This window comes from Halyomorpha halys, unplaced genomic scaffold (genome assembly GCF_000696795.3).
Source record: "Halyomorpha halys isolate HHAL.00 unplaced genomic scaffold, Hhal_1.1 Scaffold1421.1, whole genome shotgun sequence".
In the NCBI taxonomy this organism is placed as follows: domain Eukaryota; kingdom Metazoa; phylum Arthropoda; class Insecta; order Hemiptera; family Pentatomidae; genus Halyomorpha; species Halyomorpha halys.
This window is the reverse complement of record NW_027112482.1, coordinates 439,548-464,844: the sequence shown is the minus strand read 5'-3', so window position 1 is coordinate 464,844 and position 25,297 is coordinate 439,548. Positions and strand designations below refer to the sequence as shown.

At 29.2% G+C, this 25,297-nt stretch overlaps 1 protein-coding gene across 7 annotated transcripts; it reads right to left on the bottom strand.

The window, feature by feature from the left end:
* Positions 1 to 1,905: 1,905 nt before the first annotated feature.
* Positions 1,906 to 25,270, bottom strand: LOC106689639 (RNA-binding protein 12). Of its 7 annotated transcripts, none has more exons than XM_014434734.3 (4): positions 25,007 to 25,270; positions 21,337 to 21,450; positions 12,979 to 13,143; positions 1,906 to 5,147 (listed from the first exon to the last, which is right to left on the bottom strand). In XM_014434734.3, the coding sequence occupies exons 3-4, from the start codon at positions 13,122 to 13,124 to the stop codon at positions 2,765 to 2,767; spliced, it is 2,529 nt and encodes an 842-aa protein (XP_014290220.1). In that variant the 5' UTR covers positions 13,125 to 13,143; positions 21,337 to 21,450; positions 25,007 to 25,270; the 3' UTR covers positions 1,906 to 2,764. The 7 variants fall into 7 exon arrangements, with proteins under 7 accessions (XP_014290220.1, XP_014290222.1, XP_014290224.1 ...); XM_014434736.3 differs by having other exon boundaries at positions 25,088 to 25,270; XM_014434738.2 differs by lacking the exon at positions 12,979 to 13,143.
* Between the last annotated feature and the right edge of the window lie 27 nt (positions 25,271 to 25,297).

The window sequence follows — 25,297 nt, the reverse complement described above, 5'->3', positions numbered from 1 at the left end:
TATGGAGGATGTACTTTTTTTTTTTTTTTTTTTCTTTTTTTTTTTCTTACCTCCTAAATTTTATTTAATTAAACATTTACAAATATGTATAACTTAAATCTAAGGGATATATACACTTTTTACATATAATTTATATCTTCTTTTGCCTTGTGGCATTATAAGATGTGGAAGCTGGGTCCGCTGAAGGCGGTTTGACAAGAGTGGCTGTACTGCCAGGGGCTAACAAGGAATGGGGAGGGGCCATTCCGGATGGAGGATGTACATAACGAAGAAATGGCTCTTATAAGAGGCATGTCAAACAATGTTTGCTAATGTGAGGATATGGGTGATTCTCATAAAAACTTTTTCACTGCCAAAATTTTGAGTTGAAAACATCTAAAATCCCTCATTTTAGGATTTCACTTTTCATGTGGTTTCTTGACTTCAGGCCAACTTCTTTGAGGGGTGGAATGGAACTTAGTTGCCGACCTTAAAAGGAGTCCTGAATGTTACGAAAAGGCGGATGCGACCAAAGCACGGAGTGAGCATATCAAAACCTTTTTTGTGTAAGGTATTTCCCAAAAATATTATACCCATCGCTGCTTTGGTTGAACAGTAGCACATCTAACAAAAAAAAAAAAAGTATTTTGTACTTCCATATTCTGTAGATATACAGTATAGTCTGTAACGTAGACCATGGTTAGGTTTTGATAACCTCACTAACTATGGAATAGTTTATAGAGGGTCCACAGTAGAGAAAGGAACCTATGTCTGAAGAAAAATAGGTTTTAACTGAAATTGATTTCATTAGTTTTTAGAATTAACAATTGGAGGTTTTCAGACCACGTAAAAATATTTTATTAGAATAAATGAAGAAAGAAAACTTTTTTCTTTTTTTTTATTTATAAATAGAAATGAAAAAAACAAAACGATGTCATCCGTCTGAAGGACACAATTGAATTTTTTTTTTTGGATTCACAAATAGAAAATATCGATGCGCGGTAATGAGAAATTTTCGAGTAACAAACTTATAAATAAATTGTCGTTTTATGAGCTGCTTTTAGAATAATCATGAATTCTTTAAGGAAAGAATCTTACTATAACCTTTCTTTTAGATATGCTCTTTCGGGACCAAGAAAATATACCGAGTCAACAGAGAATTTTTAACTGAAACTAATGAACTGAAAGATTGTTTTAGTGATAATGAGGATCTTGAGACCATAAAAAAGAAATCTGTAACAGTAGAAAAAGAATCTTTTTCTATATGTTACATGTATAAAATTAAAAATATTGTAATCTATATTTACCTCATAATTGTCAATTTTATTAATTTCTATTGAGATTATCCAATGCACTATTAGGCTATAAAATATTCAGAAATAAAATTGTCCAATTGTAAAAAACAATTTTTAACTTTAAATGCCTAATATGGTACATTGGTTACTACATTGGGTACTACATGGATATATTACTATAATTCATTTTTTAAAAAGCTCCATTCGCAATTACTGAAAAATCTAAGCCAACAGCCATTGTGTCAGGTAGGAGAAAATTCTCCCAGTCCAGGTTTCTCTGGAAGAGGAGAGAGCATTAAGATAACAGAAACATGAGGAGGAAGAGCCTGACAGTAAAAACTGCTTTTGTAAAAAAAAATGTTATTAATAGTTTTCTTAACTATTTTAATCTATATTTAGTCAAAAACATATCACATGTTTCTATGATATCAATATTTAATTACCATTAATAAATTAGGAGAAAAAAATTAACAAAGCATTGAATTATTTACTTAACTCATAGTTATCCATAGTGCCAAAAAAAAAAGTATTTCTTCTTATAATGATCACATTAAAACATTTTCAATTCTTTTTAATCTTAAAGATATGTAATCTATTAATATGATAGAGTCCTATGAGAAATAAAGTAACAGCAGGTTTTATAAGATTTAATTCATCATCAAATTGACCATTAACTTGCTTCATATGAACAATATATTGAAACTCAAAAAGAATTAAATCTCCAAATATCAAAATAGAATAAGTTGCAGAACAAAATTTTTCTGTTGACTAAGAATCCTCTTTAATAGGTTCTTTATAAAGATTTATATAACCCATTACAAAGATTTTCATTATTAGAGGTTTTCAGATTTGTACCTAAATAGTTGAAATAATTTTAAAATTTATCTTATAATCCCATTTTATAATATTAGATGATACACAATGGTGTAAAATGATGAAATCACAGGAATATAAAATTAAGTAATGTAATAAGTGCAATTATATTTATCTATACATAAAATGTACTGTTCATATAAAACTAAATTTTACATAAGATTTGAAAATATAAAACTCCAAGTATCAAGGGTAACGTAAATTTCTAATTTCTTATCCTATATAATACATTTTATACAACCAAAAAAAAATTACGAGTTTGATTAAATTCTTAATCAGGTAACAAAAAAAAAAAAAAATTTACAAACATAGGAATATTTACATATATACATACACATCCATGTATAAAATATAATTTTGAAAATAAATCATTTGGTATTTAACTATTCATGTTTAATTAATTCACGACCTCTTTAAATAACATAATAAAGTTTTAAGAGGAGATTTACTCGTCACTAAAACTAACAAAAAGCACACTAGCCAATTGATTTATAGGCACTTATAATTTTAAAAAAAATTACACTATATATTGACTTGTGTCAATATAATATTTTAAATAAAACTAGGTTCTTTCGATGAGTATTTACAGTAAAAATAACAGCAAACTTCATCAATATTCACTGCAACAATGACACTTTAACAGTTCTTCCTCTAAGCATTTTAAAATTAAGTATTCTTACAGCCCTCATAGCTTCAGCAGGTGTATTTAAGGCTACTCTGGCATCACCAGTTGGCCTACCATTGTCATCAAACCTTCTGATAACATTTTCATGTTCAACATTAAATCCATCAAAGAAATCTATAATTTCATCTATATCTGCTCTAAAATGAAGGTTTTCTAGAGATACCACACAGCCTGGCCTACCAAAATTTTCCAATGTAGTATCATCTATATACGGAGAACGTTCTCGATGACCACCTCTCCTAGAAGGGCCTCCACGATGTTGCATTGATGGATAATGTTCATTATTCCCACCACCTCCCCTTGGTCCACTCCCACCACCTCCTCTTGGTCCACGCCCACCTCTCATAGGACCTCTTTCTCTAGTTAGAGGTGGTATTCCTCCATTTTCTCCACCCCTATATCTTGAATTTCTTTCTTCCATGCCTGAGTTGGACCTATCGTGAGGATACCTTTCCCTTTCTTCAAATCTAAATCGTTCAGGTTCAGGTATTCTTTCTCCATAACCTTGAGTAGCAGATCCAGAACCTCTCATTGGTACAGGTGGGCGTTGGGGCAAAGACCACATGGGGCCACCTTGTGTCTGCCTAGCACGTTCCATTTCATCTCTCCGTGCTCTCTTAATACTAACCATTTGCCTTCCTAATGGAGCATTATTTTTTGACAAAGCCTTTTCTGCTTCTTCAAAGTTTTTAAATTGACAGAAGGCACTACCAACAGGATGTCCCATGTTATCATACACAAAATGTGTATTGACTGGTATAATGCCTAGTTCATCAAAAAAGTCAGATATATCATTGTCATTTGAATTAGTTGGAATACCTTGTAATAAAACACAATCTGTTCTTTTTTCATCAGGGTCTATGTTACTTTTATTTATTCTAGGATCCTGATGTTTATTGCGATTTCTACTTTTATTTTCTCGAGGCCACATGTCTTCTGCATTATCTCCACTATCGATTTCCATGTCAACAGTATTTAAGGAAACATCTTTGTCTGGTTTAAAATTATCTATTGCAGTTTTGTAAATAGCATCACGCAGATGAATAACTTCTACAATATTACTCCTAACTTTTTTACCATTCTGGTTTAAGGCAGCTTTCTTATGATTTGGAACACTAAATCTAACATAAGCAATACCAGTCCGATTACCTTGATTATCATTTATCATTTTAATGCCATCTGGAGGAATAGATAATCCATCGAATAGTTTTTTCACATCAATATATGATGCATTTAAAGGAAGTCCTCGTATTTCAATGCATAAATCACTTTCTGAATCGTTCTTCACATCATCAGGACCTTTTATTCCCATCAAGGGTGGCCTCCACATACCATTAGGATCTGGTGGGTTTGGGTTAGGAAACATTGGAGAATTCATTCCAAATGTTGGAGGAAAACCACCCATTCCCATATCAACATTATTCATCATAGGTCTGGGCAAACCCATTTGTAAAGGATCCATAACACCAACCATCTGAGAAGGATTCCACCCTTCCCTTCCCCTCATTGCAGGCATGTATGCTTGAGGAGGAATAGGTCCCATTTGTGGATTGTATGCAAATGGTGGCCTTCTTTCAGAATCATGAGGAAAATTTAATACGGGTACAGGTGGTGGAACAATTTCTTTTCCATTTGAATGCATTTGCATTTGCATGAGCATAGGAGGTAAAGCTGGAGGATCAGGTAACAAAGGAACTTTTTGTTGATGAGATCCTTCCCATGAAGACTCATCAAGTGAATTAGGACCATTTTTATCTTCCTCAACATCTTTTGAAATTCTCTGTTTATTCCTAGGGAAGTCTTTAGCTTCTTTTTCTTTTTCCCTTGAATTTCTTCTCCTTTCTCTTGATCGGCTTCTCCTAGACCTATGACGATCTCTACTTCTTGATCTGTCACGCCTTCTTCTGCTATCTCTTCCATCTCTATGTCTTCCTCTGGATCGGTCTCTGGAATCTTTAGATCTATCCTTGGAGTCCTTGGTTCTAGACCTACCTCTTTCTCTACTAGGAGATCGATAACGATCTTTCTTATCACGGGAAACATCATCATCTTTAGGTTTATACTCCTCTTCCTCTTTCTGATCTTCTACTTTAGACAGTGAAGATGAGGAAGCAACAGAAGTAGATGTAGAGGTGGTTGACTGTGTGGGAGGAGCTGTGGTACCATGGATGATATTCTGAACAGTTAAAGTTTGCTGTCTTGCTTGTTCAATAACTCTCAGCATTTCTGCACGAGAGCTCAGGAAAAGTTTAATCTTGACCTCCTTAAGTTTACCTCCATCCAATAACATAGCCTGGCGAGCATCTTCGTCAGTACTAAAAAAAAATTTAAAAAATAATGAATATATTATATTTTTTCTAATTAAAAAATAAATTTAATGTATTTTTGATTAATAATAAAATTTTAAAATTTTTGGCTCAATAAAAAATGTTATAATTCAATATTTGTCAGTTAATTGTCAGATTTTTGAAATTTAAAATTAAAATGATATTATGAAAAAGGTACACTAATATTCATTGATTGTTTATAATCTATATAAGCTATAAAATGGAAATACTATGTTCTGTTGTTTATGAAGTTTCAAAAAAAATATTTGTTGGGGCAATAAGGGTTGTACATGGTGGGAAAGAAACTCTTAAGTCAGAAATTGCAATGATACAATTAGGACAACTCTCTTACCCTAAAGGTCATAGAACCCAATAAACAATAATATTTGATGAAATTATTTATTGTATCTTATTTATGAATTGTTTTGAACCATTTTAAGGATATTTATAGTTGTAATTCAATATATCTGATAATTTATAAATAAAATAAAAAACACGCTGGAACGGTAACTCACAATAGTTAAAATCATTTATTTTATCAAAAACTACTCTGTTGTTTCCGGAAATTGCTTACTAATAGCAATATTTAACAGACACATTCCTGGATATAACGATCGATTTCAAGGAACAAAGGTGCCGAAATGGAGGCTGAGTATATTCCAAATTATTGACCTTAAAAAGCCCCGTAATGCATCGCTGCATAGCAGTCGGAATTACAACAAAGTGAAAGTTTATAACTACACTAACTTCTTTCCTTAGTACGTTCTGGTTCAACGTATTCAAAGTTTACACTAACAGGACAAAGGGTATGAATTCATCATTTTATACTCACGTTAGGTATTAAAAAGGTTTATTAATAAACATTTTTTCCACAAAATTATTTTGTAAACAGATCGAAACACTGTTTATAAAAACTTTCTAAAATCAAGATCCTTCCTCAATTAAAGGACCAAACACCAGACCCTAATTTACAAAGGAACGAAAGGGAAATCTGACCAAACCACCAATTTATGAGGGGCGGGAAAATCAGGTGAAATAAAATAGGACAAAAAATTATTTATGGGTGCATAAATATATCAGCATTAAGATAAGTAATACATCTAAAACTAGGTTAACAATATAGATTACACAATAATTCATGTTTTATTAACGGTAGTTAAAACATTCTCATCTAACTGCTTGATAATCAGAACAAATTGTTGATAAAAGGGTCATCCAGAATCATATAGATTGCTAAGGTACATATTACAACTGCTATTTTTAAAAAAACTTACATAATTATATAAGTGCATATGTATATTACATTTTTTTTTTGTTTTTTAATGCACTATCCAAGTGAGATTGAAAGGCTCTAGAAAGGATAGAAGGATAGAGGAAATATGAAGTTAAGTAGTGTAAACCCATTTTTACTACCGCCTTGTCATGAAGCCCAAGTAACCGGATTTGTTAATCTCGCCAGATTCAGTGGGACTTCCCATTCCATCCAAGGACGATGGCTTAAGTCCTGACCTCATCACTTATAAAAAAAAAATGAACCCCTAAATATTTGTATGTGTTTTTATAGAACAGGTGTGCTTATGTTCTGTTCATTGTTCTCAGCTTTGAAAGTCCACCCAAATCAAATAATGTGGTTCCCTCGAAATATAGATAGTCTCGTACATGCGACTCCTTCCCCAAAACTTTTAATATTACAACAGGTACCAAGAACTCCTGATAGGTTCTCCTGTAGCATTGACACTAATTAAATAATTATTATGTAAAATGATGTTAATTAAAAAAAATCATAATAACAAAATAAACGCAATCCATCAGAGATAAAAAGATGCTTTGTTCAACGGTCAATAAAATCCACTAAGGCTTCCATCTAGCGTCGACACAAGGAAGCCTGTAACAGGACAACACTCCAATGAACGAACATCTTACTCCCTAACAATGAATTGAAAACAGTAATTTCACCCAATTACCATATAGTTTCATAACATATACCCTTAAAACTTTAAACATATCTGTCAACTACTGACGATGGTGGTTCCTGGATATTGGCACCGGATTTTCACAGAAATTTCATAGTAACCAACTAAAATCCCCGTCACAAGGACAGATGTCTTCAGTTTTTGAGATTTTACTACTCCCTTTATGTAAAGAACGCAGTTTCTAAACAGGGGGTAACAAGGCTGATGGAATACACTATCATTTTTATTAGGTATATAATAAGAAATCTATTTCTTTTAAACAAGTTTAGTTATTCAGTGAAAATAAATAACTATTACATGAAAAGAAAATTAAATTAACCTTTTTACGCTAAATTAGCCGTTCTGAAACGTATTTCACAACTGAAATGCTGGCAAGGAGCACGGTCGAACTATGCACACATGGAGATAAAGGAATCACTACTCTACGCTAACGCGGATTCAATCTGCTTCTTCCTCTATCGCTTTAGTTCAAGATGAGCACTGTACAAGCAGTCCGTGTTGCATCCATCATAATGAAGGCGTCCCGTTTCTGTTGATATACTCAATCTCGGATAAATATTTTGTTTCTTTTTACTATTGTAAAGTAATTCTGTCTTTCATTTATAATCCTATGAAGTGGGAGCACATGGGGAAAAGGGTATTTCTCCTGGAGCTCCCAGTTTTCCAGGTTCTATTTATTTTTTTCAAACAACAATAATTATGCAATAAAAAGAGGAAGAGATAAAACCTTTGAAATTATAATTAACTTATTTAAACTACCCTTCCTCCACCTAATGAGAGGAAAGGATTACACCCAGAATTTCTTCACGTTCCTCTGTACTTCATGTTGAGCCACTAATTACGTAGTCATGGATACATGCCAAGTAGGTCAACCACCACTGACCAACCTTCAACATGGCAAGCAGGTGTCAACCAGCTTTAGCAGCTATACTCAACCTGCGGCCCGCCTGTCTTTTGTGGTTGGTCCATCTGGTATTACTTTATTTTAAATCATTTTGAATTTCACGCCCATTAGAAAAATTGAGTGCGCGCTAATTACATAGGTCCTATACAACACTACCGCGCCGCGGTGGGCAGTGCTATTATTGATATGTTAATTTGCCGAAATATACGGAAATTTATTTTTTAATTTAAAGCAGACATCTGATTGTGTTACGGCAACATATCCTTTTAGTATTTTCGTAAATACGGCAAATCAACTGTTTGGATTAGCGATATGTTGTATTGGTCGTCCTTCGTTCCGTACCAAGCGACCGAGACCGATTTTTTACTATTATTTATGTATTGAGAAAGAATATTGGATAATAAATTTGAATATGTAAAATCTTAACCATTGATAAACCAAAATATTTAAATTTATGTACTTTTAAATTATTTTACTATGTCAATAAATGGAGTTGATACTAAACCAGGCCAATAAATGAATCTTGATCCAAATGTTTTTTCATTACAGTAAATAGTGGCAACTGACACTGAACGTGTTTGGAAATGGCAAAAAATGTTTAAAATATACCTGATAAATCCGTTTATAGTTGTTTAATTCAATTTGCAACAATCACGAAAACCTACGAAATCATTACCTATTTTTTTTATTTTTATCTATTTTCTTGCGGTCCCCTTGTAAAAAAATGTCGAGTACAACTGAGCTCATTAGACAACAGGTACGGCAAACCAAGACCAACAGTAGCACTGGGGAAACGAAAATATTGAAAACAGCCTAATCTTCACAATAGTAACATACAAGACCAACACCGAAGTTCATAAATCAATTTTAATTTTTTTTTTACAGCTAATGAGTATATAGGACTAAATGTTACAAACATCAGTCTTCATAACGTGCATCATAATAATGCTTCCTAGGAAACTATTCAGATCTGGAAGAGTCAAACACTACAACCAAAGTAGACCATCAGAAAAATGATTGTTTAAAGAAAATGGTAAACGTTAAGTACAATTATATGTAATTATGGCCTTCTCGGCAGTAGGCTGCACGAATAAGCCCCTCTCTGTTCTAAATCTTTCAATAGCAATCGCAAATTAATTTTTTGACTGTTTACTCTATACATCAACAAAAATACCAGTTAATCATTTCATAAATTAAATACCTTATAAAAACTATTAAGTAAGCAAGGAAGTAAATTTGCATCAATACAATTTACGCATTGTATAAAGAAAATGAACCGCTGAGGGCAACAAACAACTCCATGGTATTCATCTGGAAATTCAACCCAGAGCAGGCCTGAGCTGATGAGTCATCTGCAAACCATTACTGCTAGATCTCTTCCAACGATGAGAGTGCATAACCAACTAAATCAAAAATCATGTAGAATTGAGAATTAACATCAACACATAATTTAAAATCTGATAACTCCATCCTATACTATCACAAAAGTCCTTAAATTAACATTTCAACACGTGTCTAACGAAAAACACTGAGAAATAAATAAAAAATAATTGTATTGATTAATTAATATTTAAACCAAAGTCGACAACAGTAATATTTAATTTTTAGCACCGAAAAACCACTTCTTAACACCATCAACCAACAGGTCTACAATTAATTAATAATATTTTAAATTTAGTAGAACCTTAGATTTGTATGTTGTACACACTCTACTATAGGCTGGATAACAAGTCCCTAGTGGATAGATGTATTATTATTTCTGGCATCCTTCAGTAGACCCACGAGTACAAATTAAAACATTAATTGATTACAACCCATAACACATGCCACTGCTATTGTCCATGTTGAAAACAAAAGCTGATTGCGTAAGCCTCTAAATTACCCCAATAATTCCTCCACATACCAAAGTACTATTTACTACATATTCAAAACAGAATTTTATGTTATCCTGCTACTAAACTAATCCTCCTGAAGTGTCAACCCAGACACATCTTTTTTACTAGGTCTTCTGTTTAGCCCTTTTTTTTTTCTTTTTTAATCATCCTTATTGGTAATTTAGTTTACAAAATGAATAATTGGCAACATGTAAAACCTAATTGTTTCAGATCATCAAAATTATCTAAAACATTAATTGTTTAATATTAAAAATTAATAAATCACAGCAGATTTTTATCCAAAGATGGGTTTTACATCTTGCTTTTCTGAGCTAACTTATTTTCCAACTAATCCATTTCTATAAGTGCAATGATAAATATAAAATATATTGAAGGGATGATATATCATTTAAAAAAAAAAAACATGCTATAGGGTTTCAGTCACACCTGTTGCCAGAAAGCAATACCTAGTACTTCCTGTAGTGTTGAGGGTTGAAACATAATTACAATAAAGCATATTTCCAAGGGGAATATAAATATCTTAAGACAACCAACATGCATTAGCTTCACAAGAATTTTACATGCATTTATCTCACCTGCATCATAAATATACTTTGTGAAACGAAAAAAAAAAGGTAACTACTTCCGTTAGGGATGGGTGTGAAGAATCATATGCATTGATAATTGTTTTAGAGATATAATTGGGTGCAGTCTTATCCAAATTATTCACCAAATTTAAATAAGATAAATTAAATCATCTTATTATTCATTATACATCCCTAACTTAATTAAGTAGCTCCTGAGACACATATCAATTACATATTACTGAAATTATCCCTCTTACCTTGTTGATTAAGATATACCAGAACAAATTTAAGAATCAGTATAAAAACACATTTATATACTATTTGAATATACTAAATCAACTTGTATTGCACTTTTGTATAAACCATAAAATTTCTAATGATAGCCCAACTGGCGGCTTCAATAAACTTTTTATGACTTCTATTGTCACACTTGATTAATAGTTTTTTGAGTTTGTTTCACTTAGATATTAATCAAATTTCAATTGGTCCATGCACTGTATTCATATAAATTAATAAAAGTAGTTGTTCTAAATGGATATGTTGAACATTTTTTAAGGTAAAATTACGTTGTATGTCTCACAGAACTAAATTCAAATCCAAGCTAATAAATAACTCAAATTATTTCAAAATTGGTGTAGGATCTCAGTGTTCAACAATGCTCTCATAATTTAGTTAGAAAAAATAATTTTCTAGAACCAATTTTTAAAAAATGAGTTCATCCAAAAAATAATCTTGTTTATTGAAATTAAAATAAACAGAACTTTTTATATATGAAAAAAAAATTGCACAGCGTTTATTATACAAAAAAAAATATAAAATACATTTAGTCATACACTAAACAGTATAATATAACCCCTTGAATATCCAGAAATTATAGTAATAAGCAACAAATATTAAAATGATTTAAATTAAGTCAAACATCATCTTCTAAAAACTACAAATGATTTAGAATAATCTGTAATGGATGCATTATAATGAAAACTTGCTACAAGAAATTAAATATTTGTTAAGCATTTTGTGTCACTAGTCTGTTTCTGTGATTTCATCTTCAATTCACATTAAACCAAACTATTGTATATATTCAAAAACTTCTACAGCTAACTACTGCCTCCTCAATCACCTGTAAAACTTATGGTTCCTAGTAATCATAAAGAGTATATTTCATCCTGGTTTTTTTTTTTAAATTGAACCTTGGTATTAAAATAAAATTGTTCTGATAAGCATTATGTGACAATTATCAGATGAAACCGCTTTGCTGGGACTTTAGGGAAAGATTCTTCTAGTTATTATAATGGTTTATCAGAGCCAAATAGTTTTTAATTTATTTAAAAACCTCATAAAATTGTTACTTTGCTAAAATATGAAAACAAAACAAGATATTTTATCCAGAATTACAGGATCTTGGCCTCTCACAATGTCATTATTTAAACAATAACTATAAAATTCAGCATAACAGTTGCAACATCCGTGCACAGGTATTCAAAATACTGTCGGCTGAAGAGCTCGAATATTATATCTTACAGTTCTAGTAAGTAGAAAATATTCAACAATTATTGATGATGCATATGAGAGCCAATCCTGAACTGTACAATTTAGTTCCATATCACAGCCAGGCAGCGTGTTTTCCATGTAGTACATGCCATCATATACTGTAAAGGTGATGTATGTTCATATTAATTATTTCCTGATTTCAGAACTGATAGATAACAGACACATAAAATCACAATTGTTTTTCCAATTTATGAAAACAAAAACATTTTTTAATATAAACCAACAAACTAGATTACGGGATACGACGGATTCTATAATATATTTTGAATTTGTGATCATTGTGATATTGTTCAGTATACCATAAATTGTCGATCTGTTCACTACCAAAGCAATGTCATACACAACTCAAAAGTTTAATTTACTGATGGGTAAGCATTAAATCAATAAGATTAATTAATGTCAAGCAAAAGTGGCTAACATTCTAATTAATTTAGAACATTTACCTTTTGCTTCAGAAAATCACTGATAAAATATACAGTACTAAGTAGTATTTAAATAATTGAATGGAAGGAAATAATTGCCTTATTAGTCTAGGCAGGATACAAGAGCTCATAGTAAAGAAAACAATAATACACACCAATTGATACAAATGTTACAAGAGCAGACATTCCTTGCCTCAATCAATGATAGTATGAAAACAGCATAGCTTTCTGAATTTAAACATTTAATGTTAAGGTTCACAATTCACCGAAAAGTGAAAGTACATAACCAGACTAAAAGCTTACCTGGAAAGACAATGTTTCATATATGTTCCTTTTAAAGTAACTGGTTATATTGTTTTTAATCCAATTTAAGTTCAGTTATTTAGATACTTTTTTTAGACCAAATGTTATTTAAAGTATACAAATTAATAAAATATTAAAATTTGTTTTTAGCAAAATATTATATTTATATTAATGTAGGTGTAAGGATGTGGGATTTCTGTAGTACCTGAAGGCAATAAATGCATCTCCTTGTTCTCCTCCAACGATGTGAACACCACCTTCCGGGATCGATAAGCCACTGAAGTATGTTCTTATATCTGCAGCATTAGCAGCCCATGGAAGATTTTGCAGACGTATTATCACACTCATCATGTTGTTGCCACTTCAACTCCTATTAGGATATATGAACCAATATGTCATAAAGAATTTTTAATTATTATTAATGAATGATTTTAAATTTAGTTTTCTTTTTACAGAATATAATCAGGAAAAATTTAAATTTGAGCTTCCATAGAATCTCTAACAATCAGAAAAATATAAATACCTGGACAATGTAATTTATAAATAATACCACTGAGAAAATTATGAAGACATTACAAATCTACGATGATAAATAACCGTTGTAAGTGAACAATAAATAATAAAAGAACATTCTACACAAACAGAAATATATTAAAATCAACATTTCCAAGAAACATTTTTTGGTGGAACACAAGGGATTGATTAAGTTCATTATTTTCAGAATTTTTTAAAATAAAACTATACTATAAAAACATATTTATTTTTAAGATCCTAATTACTTTGACAAATTAATCACACATTTTTCAGGAGACAAAACTGCCAGCACTTCCATCATAAGGAATAAAAGGCATATTATTTATAATAGAATTTACTTTATTTCAAGTTTAATTTAATTTATTAACATATTTTAAATGGTAGTTAAACTTTTAGAAATGTGAAATTATCAAAATTCAATTGATACAATTTTCAAGTAATAAAAGAAAAACATAAAATTCTCATTTTCGTAGCAGTTTTTCTATATTACAAAATAATTTCAATCAACAAAGTCTAAGACAAATTAAAATGGTCCATTAAAAATACACCAATAACAGAAAACAACATAATCCTATGAAAACCTAAAAGAAGCAGAGTTACGTCACCAAAATACCTGTCAAACATAGAAAATGCAAGCATTATGCCAAATAAACGTGAAACTAGAATGCCAACAAACATAATCAATTTCACTCATTATTTTAATAAGCAATACAAGGAAATAACTTTAAGTAAATAAAAAGATATCTATAAGCACGTTAAGTTCAAAAAGATAAAGGAGTAAACTAAAGATTTGGAACACATATCTCCAAACATAATGAGGCAATAGTGTCTAGAATTATCCTATTGTTTTAAAATAATGAATTACAGATGGAAAGGTATTAAGATCAGATTTAATGTACTTATTCTAATTTTCAGGGTTTATTTCAATATTCACAAAAAAAATCACTTTTAGAGTGTAATATGAAAACAAATCGTTATTTCATATTACCACACATGTAACAATGACATATTCAGTTCCCTTTCAAATGGTATCATGCCTTAAGAGATGTTTATTCAATATGACAATACAAACCAAAAAAAATGAAACATCAATCAAGACATGGCAGCAAATTTTGTTAATTCAATTTAATCTTAAAATAGGAAATAAATGATCTTATTATTAAGTTACAAGTTTTTTTTAGACCTGGCTAGACATCACACCTGAAGCCTTCACTGATAATAGTAATGGATTATTTATTTTATTTCAAATCGTTACTTTCTCTTCCATGTTTAAGTGGGGAGAGGTGTTCGACAAATTGATTTTTTTAAATAGAATATGCTGTTAATTATAGGATTTCCAGACATTTAAACCATACCTTTCAAGTCCTGACTTGACATTGCATGCATTTGAGTCCTGATTGCATTAATAGAGGTCTATCTTAATTTAATTTTTGTTTTTATTTTCAAGTAAATTTATTAGTTGCCCTCGCAGATGAAGGTGGAAGGGGAGTTTATCAAGTTTAATTATTTTTAAAAATATGCTGTTATTTTTAGAATTTAAACTGTGTAGTGAACAGAGTTAAAACTTTAAAGATTATTTAGAGGAAAATTCATCTAAACACATGAATGCAATCAATCATATTCTGTTAAGTAATTATAGACTCCTTAGCTTTCAATAGTCATTCCAAAGAACAAGTTCTGAAATCACCTCCTCCAAAAAGCTTAAGTCTGTAGGAATTAATTCTCAGAAATTATTTACAGTGTATCTTCAGATTAAAATATATATAACTAATTAAAAAATAGTCCTCCTTAAAAAATACCTGAAGATTGATTTTTCAGGAATAAATGAAACATTTATCAAGCCATGGAGGATTTGCAAAATTTATCTCACAATTGACAATCATATAAGAGAATGAGCAATATTTGCAATTCACAACATGGTCACCACCAGCTGAACCCAGGCCTAAGGTAAAATAAATCTGAGGAAAAATTAGGTTATTGTAATGTAAGATACTTAGGTGAGATAAGGAAAGTAACTCTGGGCAGTTACTACAATATTAGTGTGTTTTTACCCACCTTGTCATCAATACAAAAGTTTACTTGTTTTTTTTTTTAAACTAAATTCCTAAAATGGATAATAATAAATAAAATATTTGCAAATCTAGACAAGGTAATATGACTCATGACATTGAACTTTACATACAGTTCCTTTAAAAATTAACATAAAACAAAATTTTCCTGCTCATACACAAAACAGAGTTTAAAACATTTCATATCGAATTTTTAAAAAAGGTTATTATTAGTAAACATCTACAATGATAAATTATTATTAACCAGGACAATTATTAGATGCATCACAGAATCTAGGAGTCAATGGCAAAGTTGCTGACCAAAAGCATGTTATGCAGTTTTCTTTCTTCTGAATACTAGAAGTACTGTTGGGATGAAAGTGTTTACACACACTCCACATATTGTAGCAATACCTATTTAAATAAAATGGGACATATTATGTAGTTTTAAATTGTACAAGTATATTTAAGTTTTTTTCATGTTTTAAATCAAACTGAAGGTTGATGCTTTCATTTTATCAAGAAATAAGTTTATACATAACTGTCTACCACAATGTATGTTCAGATTAAGGAAGCTCAATTGGTAAAAAGTATATCCTAAATTTGGTATCTCATGCAAGTAGAGGCAGTTCTTTAATATTTTTTATTATTTAAGTTTTCTGTTATAAATGCATACAATATTTAGCAAAGATTGGGATACAGGTTTACTTATATACAGAATTACCTTGTAATATATCGTAGAAGTGGGTTAAAATGATCTGACTAAATAGAACCAGTAAGTAAAAAGAAGAAACTGAATCCTCTTTTTTTCCAATATTTTTCAGTGAAGTAACATGATTGTAGCATTAATATTAATGTTTTTTCATAGGAAATATTTTAATTTATAGCAGCTCCATCATACTATGAGCTAATAGTTCACTTCTGTGATTTGTGAGTTTATTTTTATTAGGTTTTAACAATAATTCAACAATTTGACCCCATAATAAGGGAGTCAAAATTGTCTGTTCAGTGATAAATTAATTAGAGTTCAATATTAAGTATTCAATATTACTGTTATATTTCAAACCACTGTTAGGATTCCTCAGAGGTATTCTGTGTCTCAGTAAATTTAATTAGTATTTTAATTTTATTAAATCAGACCAACATATTGTCACTTTTGTAGTTCTCAAAATCTTTTTTCCTAAACTTTAGAATTTAATATTCATATTTTGTGTTAAAGCTGATTATTTTTTTTATACTATCAGTAGAGTTGTGATCTCAGTTAAGTAGTCATACTAAATTTTGTTGTTATATTTCAAACTACTGTGTTAGGATTTCTGATGTTTTGTGTATCAAAGTAAATTTAATTTAATTAAATCAGGCCATCATATTTTTATTTTAAGTTCTCAAATTCATTATTCATATTATGTGTTAAGGCTGATTATTTTTTCATACTATCAATAGAGTTGTGGTCTCAGACAAGTAGCATGATCATTTTAACCATACCTATTTATATCATACTATTTAAAAAAAGATTAATATCCAGGAATAATTTTTTGAAAGATTTTAAGCTATTTTTAGAAATTAGAGACTACTAAGGGAAATCTCATGGTTTTGATATATATTTTTTAATATCTAAGTTTTGATATATTTGATATTATGTGTTGAAGCTGATTATTTTTTTTATACTATCAGTAGAGCTGCGGTCTCAGACAAGTAGGATGATCATTTTAATATCTATTTATATCATACTGTTTAAAAAAAATTAATATCCAGGCATAATTTTTTTTAGAAGATTTTAAGCTATTTTTATAAAATAGATACTATTAGGCAAAATCTCATGGTTTTGATATCTTGAAACCTTTCAAAGAAAGTTCAGTGATGCATTAATTTATTAAATATTTAAAAGTTAATCTTTATTATGGACTTTTTATTCAGATATTTAGTGGAGTCTCTAACAAATGTTTTGTATTTAGTACCCAAAGATAAAACTGAATAAAAAAAATAAATTAACCTAACTAAAACAGAAAGATTTAAGAACCAAAACAAAAATTTGAGAAAATCTTAACTTCAGCAGATATTAACATAAAATGGTAATGCTAGAAAAAATGCATTAGTTCGAAAATACTAATCCAACATAGCAGGAGGATGAGTACTCACTTACACATGATAAGTAGTCTTGTTAGTTAGTTATAATATTCAATGAAAGAATATTTTAAATAAGTATGAGTACATTTCCATCCATACCCAAGTTGAAGTAATGCTTCGGAACTTTAACTTAATAAACTAATAAGATATGAGTAATAAATCAAAATCCTCTGCTATCAAATGCTCCCAAGAAACCATAGATAATCAAGTTAGAACCTATGACACAAAGTCACTACAGAAGATAAACTTTAAAAATTAAAAAAAACTTGGAATTAAATAAGCTAATTTTTAAGAGTGGACCACCGGTCTCGCAGCAAAGTGTTCACACTTCCAGCCTACAAACATATTTCATTTCAAAGTTATATAAGATTAAATCTGTCTATAAACACAAAATAACAAGTACATTATTTCAAGTCCTTTGAACATCTCTATGATCAACTTTATATTAAGAAGAGATTTAAAAAATATATATAAAGAACAAGAAATGAAATGCACAAATTCCTAATGCATATTATCATAGAGTGATTAACCAATATAACAAATAACAATATTTCAAAAATAGAGTAGCAAATATCATATCGCTCTCCTTTGATGGCTTGGGTTGTAATTTTATTCTTACTAAGTAAAAGACATTAATATGTTGATAATTCTAATAAGTCGGATATTATGGATTTTATTTAATTAAAAAAATGTTTACATTATTCGATGGGTCAAGATTATTTTAACTTATGTAAATAAGTATTCAACCACTTCAAAACAGTGCTCAACATTTTTAAATGAAGCATTGCCAGTAAGGTGACATGAAGAAGTAAATCAAATGTTCATTTTTTCTGTTGAATCTTGTTGAAGTTGCAAAGGTACTTTTTAATAATTGATTCTGTGCCACAATATTTGAGATCTACAACACGAATCTTGTCCTGGCAGTAATCTCAAAGATGTCAAAGATTTTGCTTCCAAAATATAAAAACACTGGGAGTACGAAGTTAATAAATCTACTACCAAAGTAAGGTTGTATTGTAACAAGTTCATCACAGTGTGAATCAGTCAAGTGAATACATTTTAGATAAACTTTTATATATATTAAATATTTGAAGTGTTTAATTTTTCTAGCACTAACTCCACTGATGGCTCGAGTTAAAAATTAAACTATAATAAATTGCTTGTAAAATCCTATTTACCTTGGCCAAGAAGTGACATATATAGTTCCTTGAAGAAATAGTGATGAATATAGGTGACATGATAATAAATGTGTTAAATATGGGCTTGGGCAAATAGGTGTGTCTCTGTAATAAAATGCACTCACTATCTTGTCCATAGATGGTAGATGTTCCAAAGCTGATTCTTACGAAAGATGATAGGTTAAAAAAAATCATAAAGGAATAATTGGACTTAAAACTATATTCGCTAATACTTGAATCATCCTATATGGCAAGCAAATGTCAGCAAGAGACAAAAATATTTGGTAAAATGGTAGGGAAGATTCAGCTGGTATCAAATAGATAACGTACAAGTTCTAACCACATAAAATATTTTCTTAATCAGGAAATTGTACCCATAACTAATCAATAAAAATTTAATTTATTATTAAAGTTTCAATAGGCCAGCATTTTTAAAAATTTTCTTTAATCTATTATTAGGAACTGATGTTTGACACAAAATATTGTTTCAGTCATAATTAGCATGACTGAGTTTAATCATTATTTCAGTTGTAGGTATTTTTTTTTTTTTTATGTTTACCAATAAGTTGAAGATTATATTAGTATAAACTATAAAATGAAATGTCGAAATTAAGAATTTCAGCACAGTATTATAACATGATTCAGATTCCTTTTAGTATGAATCAACATTATGATGACCAATATAAATTTTTAATGCCACATAACTAAATCTTAAGACCCATACAAATAAAATTAAATTATGAGACATAGATAAATATCATAAAAAATTATGAAAATAATACAATTCCACAAGAATAATGTAGATCCAACCTTAATAAAATTTTCTTTTTTTGAGTTGGAACAATAATAATGCCTGAAATATCATTCACTGTGTAAATTCAAAACATAGAAAATCAGTAATTAAGTTAAAACTTTAAGTTATCATTAATCGTACAATTTAAGAAAGCATTTCTAAATTGACTACTTGTCACTGGCATAGAATTTTTTTTTATCATAGATCAAACTAAAAAAAGGGAGGGTATTCTTACATTGAAATGTAATAAAAGTGTTAGTGTAATTACTTGAAATTTAATATAGGTAGCATTTAAATATAACAAATAATAAGATTATTTAATTAAAAGAAAAAAAAATTAATAGGACATCTGAAATTTAATTTAAAAATAATATATGCAAATTTGCACAGTGACAAACATTAATGAAAACAATTAGATAGATGATAATAAAAATATAACAAGATGATAAAATCGAAATTATTATGAATGCTAAAAATGCTCCAACATATGCTGACGGATTAAGGAATAGGTGTTCCCTTACATTATTGTATTCAACAAATAAAACCTATTCAATAAAGAATGTGTTGTTTGTTATTTAAGATATTTATTTTTAGTTTAGTTTAATTTTTTTCTGTATAATCTAGAATTACATTACTTCGGCTCACCACAAAAGCCAGTGTGATACATCATTAAACAATGCAATAAAGAGTTTTCACAGAGAGGTAAGTATACAATTACTCTCTGAGATCATTAATGTAACTATCAGCAAATTAAATTATTAAATAAATATATTTACATCATATCTTTAAATTTATTAGGTAATAAAAATAATTTCAGAGGGTATCAAAAGGCCAATTACAAAAGCAATAATGAATTTTATAACTATTGCTGTCAATGGTGCATTCAATGAAGGATTACTTTCTTTTTAGGCAAGAAAATATTAAAGAACTAAAGACTTTTAATTAAAATATGAAAATCTAGATGAATAATAATTTAATGTGTTTGATTTGGGTTTATACAAAATAACATCAGCTCCATATTTTATGGTTTAAAAAAAAAAATGTTTACTATGGTTATAAAGAAACCTTGGTGATGAGATTTATATTCTTCTTTCAAAATTATCGTCATCTGCAAGTATTTAAATATATACATATATAGGCTGTTTTATCTATAAATTCTTTTGTTTTCTCCGCCTCCGCCAGATGAACAAGTCTTAAAGCATTGATGCACAGCTCATAGCCAACCATTTGGTCAAGAGAGCAGCAGCTAGAAGAGAATGTAACCTAGAAGTTTCCTGAGTACTTGTCTTCTGATAAGATTTCCACATTATTATTTAAATATAAAGAACTTTTAAATTGGTAGTTCAAATTATTGATAATATTAAAAATTCTTCCATTGTAACTGAAGTCATTAGTGGTGTAGACTTGAGTCTCAGCTGTATAAATTAATTTTCTCATTTTTTGCCCATAAACCTTTTGTACATTTAAGAAGTAAATATTTATATTTATTTCTATCAACATTTAAAATTTAATTGCCTTGTTTTAATAATGATAATTTTATCTCTGACATGATCTGTCATTAAAAATTATATGATTAATTAATCTGTTAGTTGAAAACCATAATACACTACAACAGTATAATTAAGAACTAATTGTTTTTTCTCTATTACCACATACAATTTTTTATAGTTTTTAGACACAGAATACTATCTATGCTTCCATTATTCAATGAATACACAAAATCTATAATAGGGGGGAAAATCAAGGAATATTTTCCTTGAATTGACTTATATTATCTGATCTTCAGAAGAAAACCATTTGTTATTAAAGAAATTATCAATTGATTCAATGATTTAATTCAGTAACTTAAATTAGAAAAATAATTCTGATATAATTTAAAATACCTCCTTCTAGCAAATCGACGAGATAATAGTTGATGGGAATGGTTTCCTCCTTTCTATACATATGTTCATATCCCCCACACTAAGATAACCTCTTCTTCATTATTTTATCATTTGCTGCAAGAGTTATTTATGAATAGTTTAAATAAGTAATTAAATAAATTATCTTTTCAATCTCAGTTGACAAGGACTGAATTGGGGTTTCTGAAGTTTTATAAACTTGGGGGATACCTTAAGTTTTGACAGTGATCAAAAATTGCTATCAACAAAAAATCGTACTTGCATATTCTTTTTTTTCCTTTCACAATAATCCTGGGGCGGGTCATGTATTCATAAATTATACTAATACTAAAATAAAAAGTAAACATTAATAAAATGCGAAAGAAAGAAACCAGGCTGAATACACTATAAACAGTGTAAAAATAAGAATGTAGAGTTAAGTAAGTTAAGCATAGAAAACTACATTGGGCCGATCCTTAAGTAAGAATAAACGTATACGAAATATACCACCAAAATGATACAAAGGCCAAACACTGAACGTGCTAAGCTGTAAGTCCAAAAAGCAAAATTGCTGGATGGAGTGGCAATAAATACTTGACTGATCATTCACTCCCAAAAAAGGAAAACTTCAGCAGATGTATAACATAACCTTTTAATCATATTATTAAATAATAGTTGAATATTGAGAGGATGCCATTTCAAATGAAATCCATATAATATAAGGTAAAATGCTGTAATTCACTTTACTTTAATTTAAAACTATCATTTGGTTAAACTTTAAATATCTTTTTTTTTAAACTATAAATCCCTATGAAAAAAGTTAATTTCACAAAAAAAAAAATTTAACATCCTAAGTATATACACACCTTAGGTACATTATTTGAGTTAGCTTGTTCACATACATACACAACATTTTATGAGGCTTAGATATTTAAACTCAAGGGACCTTTAAATGTGAATTTCAGTTGAAAATTCAGATTTAAAATTTTTCACAGCACTTCCCCTTACTAAATACTCCAATGTGGAACAAAAAACTGAACTCACCCCTCTATATGCTGAAATTACTTATAAATAGCTTTGACTTGATTAATAATATTCACTCATACATCAATATCACTATTGCATGCAAAACAGTTAATATTTTTGAAAAGTGGAACATAATAGTATAATCCTAAAAATATAAAACAAAAAATTCATTTCTCCAGATTAACTGGAATGATTCACATAAAAGATAAAATAATGATTCACTATCATGAAAAAATTAATTCTAAGCCAATGGAGTGACCATACAATTAAATTTCAATTAGAAAAAACTTATTAAAAAACAGACCTACATCAAAACACCAAGCATAAGATAATTGATGAAAGATTCCAAATTTCGAGCCGTTAATCATGCATTTGTAGTATGTGTAAAAATAAAAAAACAATTTGATAATTTGTAGAACATATAACATAATTTGGTTAATGAATATAATGGCAAATTGATCAAGAATAAAACTTTGGAAGCATAGATCATTGGATAATTAATTCTGAATTTGTACTTTTAGCATTGATTTTTTTAATTTTTGTTTATCCCTAATGAGGTTACCTTTTAATTTCACAGATCATTTAGTGTAATTAGTGTATTGGTGCTCATCAGCAGAAAACTTGTAAAATTTATTATTGATAATAGTTCCATTTAGTATTATTCTACTGCAGTGAAATAATAAGTATTGCTTTCAATATAAGCATATACTCTTCGACTTCTCTGGTGCATGTTTGATTTTTTAATTATATTAAATGTTTCATACTTTATTTGTAACATGGTATTACACATTCTAAACACTAATTGAAGATGGTTAGGGATTGCGATCAAAAGAGAATCAGAAATAGGAAAATAAATTACTATTTCTGATTTTTTTTTGACCGGAACAACCCTAACCAACTTCTTCATAATTGAAGTGTAGTTCAAATATTATTTTTGTTAATAAAGATAAAATATTTTGCATTTTCATTGTTATATTCTTTTAATGGTTGGCATGAAGAAGATTGAGCAAAGGTAAATATTTGCTCACAGCAACTTCTCAATTAAAATTCATATAGTAAAATGGTGAAGCCCAAAAATTATAATCTGGGAACATTAAAAAATAGCTTCCTAACCATAATTGTCATGTCAACCCAGAAGAGTATGTAGATGATTTTGATATTATCAATATAAATAATAGATGGATGCATCATTATTGGTTGTTTACTCAACAGGATTGTTAGAAATATGCGACTTGGTTAAAACAATTTTACGATATGAGAAAAACAAGTTTCGTAAAAATAAAAATGTAGTTACCATAACTACAACTAAAAGCTATAAGCAAAATTACTCAGATTAAGAGTAGATAGTTGTATGACAATGTTAAATGTAATCCATGCAAATACTAATCCACTGGTTATAAAAATGTATTATAAAAATATGCATTTAAAGTTAATTATCTTAAAATATTAACTACAATTCTCTGCTTGGAAGGCTTCATCATGGCAACATAAACTAGGGAGGGAAGGAATCGGTAATACAGAAAAAACATTTCTTATTACCATAAAACCAAACTTCTATTTAGTGAAAAAAAATACTTTCATTAATCAGAATATAATAACAATATCATTCTTCAAACTTATATCAAACAGTTTCTAAACTTTAATCAGCCAATACTACAGCATAGATTAACAATAATTGATTGTAATTAACAACCAACTATACAATAAGGAATAAGGGGGCCTAAATGATAAATCTTAAAAATAAATATATAAGTAAAAGGAAATAAATAATACAATATATCTCTAAAAGAGGGACAACACTGAAGAAGCCGACTCATTAGATCATAAAGGACCTGATAAATCAATGTTTCCTCTGACTTAATCAGAAAAAAAAAGTAGTGTAAGAAATTAAGTGTCATAGAAATTGAATGTTATATACAAAATATTAAACTAACACACTAGAGAATTACTAATTGTTTATCACGGTAGAATATCCAGAACTAGATAAGTAATCAAAAAACAATTTTTTTTACTTATTAGAAAATAGTACATAAAAAAGAAAAACAGTAGAAGTTTAAAAATAAAATGCTACCATTTACACTTGTAGATACAGAGCTATCATTGTTAGTGAATTAGTTTTAAAGAATTAAATCCTTCTATACAGCCACAAACTTGTATTAGCAGGAGAATCAATACACCATTGTAGAAGATTGTTAGTAATTCAACAGTAAAGAGTAAACCTGGTGGTCACTGATTTCATTTAGTAGCATTCAGCATGATTCAGCTGATTGATGTATAAAAAATAAGAAAAAAAAGAAACCAACATAACAAAATAAAACAACAGTTGCCAAAAAGGAAATGAAGCCATAAATGATGCATAATAAAACACAAATGTGAATAACTGAGACAAATTTTATTTGAATTTAATGTTGTTTATTATTCAGTACAAGAAATCGAAAACAGTATCAAATTTATCTACATTATTTTTAAACCAACTGAAAAAAAAAAAGTCCTTAAAGAGGAACGTTTTAACATTGTGCAGAATTGTTTGAAAGCTTGACTACTAGTCGTCATTAAAATGAATTAGATCAATAATTTTACAAAAATAATAAAACCATAAAAAACTAAAATTTACGAAATAATATAAAGTAAATACATTTTCACTTACAAACGGCACTCACTATATGTTACTTGTTTTCAGCTCAGTACGTAGTTGAAGTTTTAATTGTACTTAGTACCAAATGCTTACCTAAAGTGGAAAAAAAGAAACTGACAGATTTCAAATGAGGCTTAAAAAACAGTGGATTTCAGTAATTCCAAGTTTCCAGCACACTTCATAAACGACGCTTCTTCTAGCACCACCATCCAAAATGGCTTCCACATAGAAAATTGCCAAAAGGATGCTATTTTCAGTGCCTTCAGAATTGAAGTATTTTGATCGATAGAAATAATAAACCAG